At 56.3% G+C, this 9,880-nt stretch overlaps 2 protein-coding genes across 5 annotated transcripts in view; both read left to right on the top strand.

Moving 5' to 3' along the window:
- The window catches only part of LOC120496442, a 4,263-nt gene extending 447 nt beyond the window's left edge, over positions 1-3,816 (top strand). Inside the window, exon 2 of the mRNA XM_039696897.1 lies at positions 354-3,816. Within this exon, the coding sequence (XP_039552831.1) occupies positions 387-1,235 (849 nt within the window). The 5' untranslated portion in view covers positions 354-386 and the 3' untranslated portion in view covers positions 1,236-3,816. The remainder of the gene's footprint in view (positions 1-353) is intronic.
- Positions 3,817-3,883: 67 nt separating this feature from the next.
- LOC120496438 (autoimmune regulator-like) lies at positions 3,884-9,841 on the top strand. Of its 4 annotated transcripts, none has more exons than XM_039696886.1 (13): positions 3,884-4,058; positions 6,022-6,777; positions 6,868-7,042; positions 7,143-7,295; positions 7,389-7,460; positions 7,565-7,678; positions 7,805-7,929; positions 8,084-8,161; positions 8,443-8,558; positions 8,629-8,838; positions 8,928-9,024; positions 9,277-9,345; positions 9,510-9,841. In XM_039696886.1, exons 2-13 carry the CDS (start codon positions 6,283-6,285, stop codon positions 9,588-9,590), a joined length of 1,785 nt encoding a protein of 594 aa, XP_039552820.1. In that variant the 5' UTR covers positions 3,884-4,058; positions 6,022-6,282; the 3' UTR covers positions 9,591-9,841. The 4 variants fall into 4 exon arrangements, with proteins under 4 accessions (XP_039552820.1, XP_039552819.1, XP_039552817.1 ...); XM_039696885.1 differs by having other exon boundaries at positions 7,125-7,295; XM_039696883.1 differs by having other exon boundaries at positions 7,143-7,460.
- The last annotated feature ends 39 nt before the right edge of the window (positions 9,842-9,880 follow it).

The raw sequence follows: 9,880 nt of genomic DNA, 5'->3' as shown, positions 1-9,880 counted from the left end.
CGCTGTCGCGGGGTCGGGCGGGCGGAGCCGCGGGCAGGGCACGGCCGGGCCGGCGCTGCGGCCCCGGCGCGCCTGCCTGGCGGTAACTGACGCAGCGGAGTGCAAAACTCGATTAAAGCCGAATTCCCGCACCCAGACGCGCCGTATTAGGCTCTGGGAGCCGCTCCGAGGAGCGATAGGCTCGCGGAACAGGGGCTGGGATGGGCTGGGCTAGCGCAGCCGTCCAACGGCGGCGGAGCGCCGCAGAGCCCCGCGTCCCATTGGCCTCAGCGCGCCTTACATCGCCGTGTTTCTGCTGCGTGGAAAAAACTGCCTCGTTTGACACATTTCTCTCTTTTCCTCCTGTCTTTCAGATTATGTCGTAACCACAGAACGAGCGAGCAGTGATGGAATCACTGGACACCGAGGTGAGGGCACGGAAGACCCTGGGGACTGTGGAGTACGTGGAGTCTTCGGGCTTCGCGCAGGGCGTGCTGCCCACCAAGAAGGATGTGGTGCAGAACATGCTGTACCTGCTGCAGCCCAAGAGGGCCGGCCAGGCCCAGCGCTCCAAGGAGGACGCGGCCCAGCTGCTCGCAGAGCACCTGCAGGAACACTGGCTGGTCTGCAACCTGCACACCATTGCCACGCAGAACATAAAGAAACTCATCCTCAAAATGTACGAGGAGTTCACCCGATTGTACCAGACCAGGAAGCAGAGACAGAACCAGGCTTTTTCCGAGCGAGCCGACAGGTTCAACGAGAGTTCAGAGAAGCTCTTTGACGTGTTTTGTACAGACACACAGATGAGGGATAAACTGGAGGAGTACAGTGGGATAAAAATGACCAGCATCGAGTGGAAGTTTCTGGAAGATCAGAGGAACGAGAGAAAAATGTACTACGAGGATTTCACAGAGAAGCAGGAGTTGAAGACGATGGAGAGAAGGCAGAAGATACAGTGTCTGGAGCACTTCAGGAAGCTCGCCAGGGAAGAGAAGGAGAGCAGCAAGGCGAAGGAGATGAAGTGCAAGGGCGAGGAGCAGTCGGATGAGGGCACGAGCGTGGATGAGCTGTGCCCTGCGGAGGAGGAGAACGGCGGCGCCCCGGCCTTCTCGCTGCGGGGCCGGCGGAAGCGCCGCTGCACCGCGGCCGGCGGCGGCACTGACCTGCCCCTGGAGGGCGAGCACATACGGATGAGCATCCGCAGGGTCAGGCCTGGCTTCTACGAGACTGTGGAAAAGGTGAAAAACTGCTAGCGCCCGCCGCGGAGAGCGGGCAGAGCTGCTGGAGTACGAGGTGGCAATGCACACGTTAGGCAAGTTTGAAATCCCACCATCCATTGGAAGTGATTGTTGTAGATCCTCAAGCCAGAGCTCAGGAACATGCTGCCTCCAGGGAAGAGGGCTGGGATGATGACAGTGACAGCAAGGACTAAACCAAATGGATTTGGAAGGATGAGCTGTCAGCAGCCAGCGATGCCAAGGCTCGAATGCAGAGGATGATCCAAGGTTACGTAGCACATAAGCCTCTTCTTCCAAGGTCCTGTCTGCATCCGTGGGGTTTGGAAGTCTCTCGGTGTTTCTGAGCCAGCGGCGGCCTGACAGCGTGAATCAGGACACAGATTTACTGCAGGTGATAACTTGGACTTGTTGCTAACAGAAGATCCCTGTGCTGAAGAGCCCTGGCTGCAGTGGGGGTGAAAGATGCGTGGCCTCTTCCTGCGGGAGCTGGCGTTTCTGCAGGAAGGAAGTGGGTTTGCAGCGTGTGTCACCAGCCCCGGAGAGGCATGCTGTGCTTTTGGAAAGGGACTGCTCTCCTGCTTGAGGAGCAGGCAGAGAGCAGAAGACAGTGGAGTGCTTTGGCTGCTAAAGCATTGGTGATTCTGAATGTTTTATTCTAGATTCTATTTTACCAACGTTTCCTCGATCAGGATAAACCTTCCTGTAACTGGATGAGTTTTATCATGAAGTCCCTAATATAGGATCTGGGGTGTGAATCCTAAATGAAGTGGTAATGTTTTATCTTTGGGGGGGAGGGGGTTAACATAGGAAAAATGCAAATTGCATTATTTAGTTTTAAGATGAGAGTAATTTTATAAGCTGTTATACTGCCTTTATAGGACATAGGGAAGAATAAGCCTTCCCAGGTGTAGCTGTGGTGTTCACAGCAGCAGGCACCCAGATCTGGGCTTGCTCTTCCACCCCGAGGTGGTGCATGTAGACCAGCAGGGGGGAGATGGTAGTTTTCCACCCGGAGGTTGTTTGAACAAAGCGTGACCCTCTTGCCCACGTACATCCTGAGCAGTGACGTATCTGTGACTTTTTTAGTTAAGAGTTGCTTTACTGGTTTTTAAAGGTGAGAGACTTGAACTTCCAGTGAAACCCAGTGCTGGAGATCTCTCTGGTGAGATGCCCAAACCTTGCCAGACGACACTGAAAATGGAAAACCCCCAAGTCTCTATTTGTCCACAAAAGATCTGTGGTAGAAAGAGCGCAAACTTGCCTGGTTTTAAAATTTACCTTCCAGTGTGAATGTTGGTTTCCCCACTCCAGTATCTCAGCTTTTCCCCGTTTCTTTCCTCTCCGTCCTGCACATCATTTACTGACGTTAACTCGTGCTCTTTCATTCTTTGGCTTTTGCTCCCTTTAACAATAAATGCATGTACGAATAATTTTGACAGTTCATTTACTTTTGATGAATCAGTCCTCGGACTGCTTTGAAGTCCTGTGCCAAAGGAGGAATGAAACCCAGAGCAGCTGCCGGTCCCCTGGGACACGGCGGCCCCGGCTGGGCTGCCCAGGCAGGCTCCAGCCTCGGCCACCTGGCACAGATCTGTGTGGCTGTGAGCTGCGTGTCCCTTCTCAGGGACCGTGCTCCTTGCTGCCGGGGTCCTTGCTCTGTGTCTCTGACAAGCTCTTCATGGTAAGTCGCTCCAAAGTATTTAGTGCCCGCCGCGTGCTCTGCACCACTCGTAGTTCTGCAGGTTTGGTAGCAGCACCCTTGAGCCTCCCTCCATCTCCTCTCTCTGACATGCTTCACTGACCTCCCCATGCAAATTATGTCACGTTTAAACTATTTGCCTTCCAGCCAGGAGGTGCTGGATTGAGCCTCTCACTGGGTCTCTACACCAGCAGCTCTGTTTCAGCAGGGAATATAGCCAAGCTCGGACCTCGCCAAAGTAAAGTTTTTTAATAACTGCTGTAAGCCCCCTTTTTATTACAGATATAGCTGACAGTATAAATGCTTGTGTGTAAAGCAAATCCATTTGGGTTGGCTCGGATATGGAACACAGCTGTATAGTGCTTTATGATTTTCAGGGATTCAGGGAATTTAAGGTTGTCAAATTTGACTTCCTGTCTACCACAGGGAATTACATTTCATTCAGAAGCCCCACACTCAGCCTGCTGGTCTCAGTTGAACTGATGTATCTGACAGAAAGTCAAGCCACAGGTGTCAGCATTCTGCTGTCTTCCTTGTTGCCTATTTAGTGATTAATCACCTTCACTCTTTCAAAATAAGACAAAAAAAAATCTGACCAACTTCTAGGCTGTGATTCTTTTCACGACATCCTGTACAGGCTGAGCAGAGTTTATCACATTAAAATCATATTTGGGTTTTTTTTAACTGGGTTTGACTGTGGATAGAGCCAAAGCCTGGCTCTGTTTCTGCTGCAACAGGGGGAAAATTTCTAAATCATGTATTCTGATTACTCTTCTTTGGGACCATGGTGCCTTTTTAATCAGGACAGTAAATCTTGTCCCAGGATTCTGTACTTTTGTACGTTAACAGTTGTTGACTTTCCTTTTTGGTGTGTCCCAAATAAATTAATATAACATACTTCTGGGCTTTTGTTTCTTCTTTCTAAAGGGGGAGGAAAGAGGAAACTGAAGCTAAAGTAAATCTCTGCTTCAGCTCTCCTTCCCAGGCCTTGCAGGAGCAGCTGGGTTGCATGCAGGTGGAGTTGCTCCTGTCCAGACCGTGTGGGGCGGTGGTAGGGAAGCTGCAAGAAATGGGAATCTGGCACAGAGGCCCACATGGAGCCCTTCTTTCAAAGATGCTGGAACCTGGAGCAGCTGAAGGTAAGGGGAGAGGATTAAAGTCTCTGCACATGGTGGCAGTGTTTAATGAGGACTCTGTGTGCCTCAGGCGTGGTGGGATTGGAATCGGAGACAAAGGTGGGGCCTTCCTGGTGTGATCCCATGCATGAGTGTTCCAGTGCTGCCTGTTCTCCTGACTGTGGTTCAGGGATCTTGTTTGAGATGAGGGGCAGTTGGTCCAAGAGAGACACAGCGATGGTTTGCACCACAGGACTTCAGCAAGGAAGGGAAATTGGAAAGGAGGAAATGGTGGAAGGGGCATGTTTGCATCAATGGCTTTTGCAGGAAGAAATTGAGGTGCATCCCAGGGGCTACAAATACTTGTGCTGGATGCTGAGTCACTGATTTTACTGGGTATTTGGGGAGGAACATTGCAAACCTTCACCCCCTGAGTCCTTCTGGTTTCTACAGGGGGAGCAATAGAAAGGAGAGGGCATCCTGAAAGCCCTGCGTCCCAAACTGGGGCCCTGACAGCCAGGCAGGGCACATGCCAGCCCCAGGAAGAAGCTGTCTCTTTGCAGCCTTTACAAGTTCCTTAGAGCTGCCCAGGCCAGCCAGAGCGAGGTACAGAAACACCAGCCTGATCTCCCAGCATGGATGTGCCTCTCATGGCCACTGCTCTGCCTCCCGCCCCTCTCGGAAAGGGGAAGGAACACAAAGAAAACAATCCAAAATGCAAATCATGGCACTACTGAGTGGGCTGGATGTGGAAAACAACGTCTGTGACTCAGCACAGAAAGAGTCACAAAGCTGGAATTTAAAACAAGTCCAAGCTGAACTCTGTGGGCATATGGCTCACAGAGTGTTGGGCAGTGCCTCCCCACAAGACCAGCTGTGCCAGACAACACAGGGTGATAGTGATAAATTGTGGCACTGCGGGTGGGATACTGGGGAAAAGTGTTCCTGGGAAGAAAGGAGCAGACCTGTGAGGCTGTGTCACAACTGTGCTTGTGCTCAGCACCAGTGGCCGGGCTTGGGCAGAGCTCCAGGAGGGGAGGGGAACCTCCTGTGTTACCTGACATCCACATTTATTTTTCCCCTGGGGGGGATGCATGGCACAGAAATCCTGGTGTGGGGCACAGGAACCCGGCATGACACCTGCCCTACCCCCAGCCTATGGCTCTCACTGCCCCCACAGGAAAAACCCCCCTGGATGTTAAAGGAGCTGCAGGGCGAGCCTTTCCAAGTGCAACCACACTAATTTATTAACCAGACACGTGCAAGGGTATTTCCTGCTCTCACTAAGGGTGTTGTCTTGTTATTCTTCCTGAGTTTCTTGACAGCAGATGCTTCCTCCTGGCACAGCTTTGGAGCCAGCACTTACTGCTCCATTCTTTTAAGGCACAGCAATGAAAGTTCCTCCCTGTACCCCTTTGTGCTGCCCAGCAGCGTCCCCTCTTGCACGGCGCTCTGGTCCTGCTCAGGTCAGGGTTTGCTCTGGGGCCTGGGGACAGCTGTGCACAGCCACAGCAGCCCTGGCAGAGCCTGCTGGGCAGCCCAGACACACCTCCAGAGGGAGGGAGGCTGGAAATTGATCCTGGGGAAATCCAAATGTCTGGGAGTTGGGGCAGGAGCTGTTGAGCTTTCTCTTTCCCAGCTACCTGGTACAGAGCAGCCAGGCCCCCAGACTTTTCTATGCCAGATGCTTTCAAGGAGCCAGCTTCTCCCTGGCTCCAAGATTTTTCCAGCTCAGTTTATGCTCAGTTTTGGGGAGTGGGTATTGACAGAGCTGTGGGCTGCACCTCCCCAGGTATTCCCTGGGCACACTCATGGCACTGCCAAGGCTCTGGCAAGAGGTTTTCTTGTTCAGCATCCTCAGTTGTACCCCAAAACACCTTTTGTGGAGTTTCTTTGTGTGCTTCCTACTGCCCCACAGAAGCGGCCTGCAGGAGACCAGTTTGCTGAACTGGCCCAGTCTCCAGCAGCATTTTATACCCTTTTGCAGGCCAATGTCCCCAAAATCACTCACAGCTTGGCTCCTCTGTCTCTGAAATGCATTCATTATGTGAGTACCCAGACAGTTCCTCCTGCAGTACCCTGTGTTTCTATTTTGAGACATACCACATTGTCCATGAGAGATGCTGGGAAGGGAAGTGAGCAGTGTGGGGGGAGGACACATTCAAAGGCACCCTGACTCTCTTGCTGCTGTCACACCCCCAGCTGCTGGGCCCTTACTTCCCACACGCCCCTGCAGACGAGTTTCTGGATGAGAGAAGCAGGTCCTGCGGAAAGTCCAGAAATTTTGGGGCATGCGTGGGTGACCGCAGACATGAGAGAGGTGGGGGTCCCTCGCCAGGACCTCACTGACCCCCTCTCCCTGGTCCCCCCGGGGTGGTCCCCGCGGGCTGGGTGTCCTTCACCGGGGCACAGCCGCCCGGAGCCGGGGAGGTGCCTGACCTCAAGCCCGGGGCTGGGGTGTGGGACAGGCCCGCGCGGGAGGGACGGGCTCGGGTTACGGCCTCGTACAGAGATGAGTGGAGCTGCGGGTTCCTGGTGCCGCGGCCGAGGGCTATTAAAGGGGCGAGCACGGGCGGCTGCGGGCCCCGGCAGCGCCCCGGCCATGGCGGGCCCGGGCAGCGACGGGGACCTGCGGCGCCTGCTGAAACTGCACCGCACCGAGATCGCCATGGCAGTGGACGACGTCTTCCCGCTGCTGCACGGCCTGGCTGACCACGATGTCGTCCCTGACCACATCTTCAAGGTGAGGCTGCGGAGCAGGACGGGGCGGCCGCGTCCTGGGGCTGGGGCCGGAGGGCTGAGGGCAGCCCGCGGGCCGTGCTGTGCCCGGCAGGAGACGCTGAGCCGGGCGGAGCGGGAGGGCTCCCACCGCGCTTTCCACGCGCTGCTCACCTGGCTGCTGGGCCGCGACGCAGCCGCCGTGCGAGACTTCTGGGCCGTCCTCTTCAAGGACTACAACCTGGAGCGGTACTCCCGGCTCCGGCCTCTCCGCGGCGCCTTGCCCAGAGGTAGCAGGGGCTCAGCTGGGACTGGCACCCCCGCGGGCCGGCAGTGGCCAGGGGTGACAGCCAGGGTGCTGGCCTCTCCCAGTCCCTGTTGTTCTTGCAGAGGTGGAGCTGGGGCGGCAGCGCCGTGGAAGGCGTCTCTCCCCAAGCCCCACAGCACCGGCCCCACACAGACCCCAAGGCAAGAGGAAAGCCCCTGAGGAGCGGGACAAGGCCCGGGCGGCACAGCCCGCTCCACGGCACGGCGCCAGTCCTGGTATGGAGACCCAGAGCAGGATGGAGATGGGCAGGGTGCTGTCCCCGAGGTATTGTGGTGTGCCCCCCGACACCCATCCTCACAATGCTGCAGGGCCCCTGGGGAAGGCAAAGACTGTGAAGAAGCCGGAGGGCACAGATACCCCCCGCACCTCTCGTGCCAGCGGTGAGTGCCGAAACCCCCAGGGCAGCTTTTGCCTATGTGCCCTGTTTGCCCACAGCCGTGGGCAGGGGGCTGCCCACCCCTCTGAACCACTCCCATGTCCGCAGCTCTCCAGGCAGTGGCTGCCTCGGTGCAGAGAGCAGTGGCTGTGGCAGGTGGCGAGGTGCCCGTCAGCCGTGGGGCCATCGAGGGCATCCTCATTAAACACGTGCTGGACCCAAGTAAGTACAGCCGTACAACCCAGCCCAGCCACCTCCTGCCCAGTTTAGTCCCCAAATTCAGGAGCCATCCTCAGGCAGGGTGAGGTGGGGAAGGGGAGCTGGAGCTGCCTCTGGCCTCCCTTGCAGACAGCTCCAAGACAGGCAGCAGAGCTGGTGATAAGCCATATACCCCAACTGCCTGCGAGGAGCCAGAGGCCAGGAGCAGAAGCCACAGCCTGAAGCCCCCAGCCCAGCCCAAGGCATGCCAAAGTGTACAAACACCCCCCTCATTTGTTTTCACCCCCATCTTGTGCAGCTGCCAAGGCTCTGGCAGGGGGATGTTCCTGCATGGCATCATAGCCATGGCCTGGGGGTGTCCCCAGTGCAAGCAGTGCCTCTCCAAACCCCTTCTTGTCTTGCCAACAGAACAGGGAGCCCCAACTGCACCCTCAGGGCCAGCTGCAAGCAGCCACTGTCTACAGCCAGGACCCTGTGCCCCACCAGGTGAGCCATGGATGTGACCCTAGGAGGAATTGTTGGGATTCCCCTGGCATGTCCATTTGCTCTGGCCTTGAAAAGGAAACACGGGGTTTAGCTACGAGGGGTTCACCATATTACGACCCCCAAAAAACAGGGGCAATTTTACCACCCTGAAAGGATTGGTATGTTTGGTGCAGGGTGGGTGATGCAGGGGGAGAGGGCAAGGGGGGTGAAAGACCTTGCGACAGCCACGGCTTCAGCCTGTGAGGGTGGCAGTGACCCCCTGCCCACTCCCCCGGGAACAGGAGAACGAGGATGAGTGTGCAGCATGCGGTGATGGTGGTGAGCTCATCTGCTGTGACGGCTGCCCCAGGGCCTTTCACCTTGCCTGCCTGGTGCCCCCGCTGCCCCACGTCCCGAGGTGAGTCCCGGGACACACAGGGATGCCAGTGCCCCTTGCCGTCCCTCACTGCTCTGCTCCCACTGTGCAGCGGCACGTGGCGATGTGGCTCCTGTGTGGAGAACGTGACTGAACCAGGCCAGCTGCTGGAGGCGGATCTGCCTGTGGAGAGACCCCCCGAGATGCTGGGGGAGGCAGCACGGGACACCCAGCCGGGGGGAGCGGAGGGGAGCGTCTGCAGCCGCTGCTGCACGCGGATCCCCACTCCCCACCACTGTCCTGCTCCCACTGGGGACCCCAGGTGAGTTCCCCATCACGCCCCACATCCCAGCCTTAGTTCCTCCCTGGAGGGTTCTGCCCTGACGGTCTGTGTCGCCCCTGATGGTACAGGGGGCTGCTGCTGTGCATGTCCTGCACGGGCACGCTGGACACAGGCGGTCTGGGCACCACTGCAGCAGCTGGAGAACAACTGCTTCCAGCAGCCAAGGTCAGCACAAGCAGTGCCAGGAGCAGGGTGGGAGAGGAAGAGCGGGGCCTAAGGGGAGCAGGAAGGTGGAGGTGGGTCAGGCAGGGTGAGGGACGGGCTGACACCACATGGAGGCAAATCAGTGAAGCTGTACTGGGGGAGCGCGAGCTGGGCCCACGCCAGGTAACGGACTGAACACGGGTAGCAACCCTGAGCAAAGGTGAACAGGCTGAGGGCAGCAAGGGAGCTGGCAGGATATCTCTCCATGCACAGGCAGAGGACGGAGCCCTAGGAGGGGACCCTGTGCTGAGCCGGGAGGAGCTTGATGCGCTGCTAGGTGAGGTAAGACTGCGTGGGACACCAACAGGCCGCTTCCATGCAAAGGGCACCATGGCTCTGGTGTGCCACAGGGTGACATGGGGCTGTGGGTCAGGCAGCATGTGCCTGACCCGAAGGAAGGGATGTGGGATGGGAATAGAAAATGAACACCTGGGGCTGTCCCACAGAGCACGTGGGATGGGATCTTGCACTGGGCGTTCCAGACCATGGCACGGCCGCTCGCAGAAACACAGGAGCACCTCGCCTAGCGCACAGACCAAGCAGCAAACTCCATATGGCAAGTCATGAAAAACCACCCTCTGAGACACATGTAAAATAAGATGAAAAACTACATACTAACGGCATAACAAAGCCAGAGAATACAACACGGATGGACAACAAAATATCCCAAAATAAGCACAGACGAAAACGGCAGGCCAAATCCAGTGACACTCAACAGAGAAAAAAAACAATTAAAATGTGCAAAAACAACATAAGAGAGAAAAAAAAATAACATGAATTAAAAAAAATAATAACCAATGGACAAACCCCTCAGCAG

This window comes from Passer montanus, unplaced genomic scaffold (genome assembly GCF_014805655.1).
Source record: "Passer montanus isolate IOZ18808 unplaced genomic scaffold, ASM1480565v1 scaffold115, whole genome shotgun sequence".
Lineage (NCBI taxonomy): Eukaryota > Metazoa > Chordata > Aves > Passeriformes > Passeridae > Passer > Passer montanus.
This window is presented reverse-complemented; position numbering and strand designations above follow the sequence as displayed.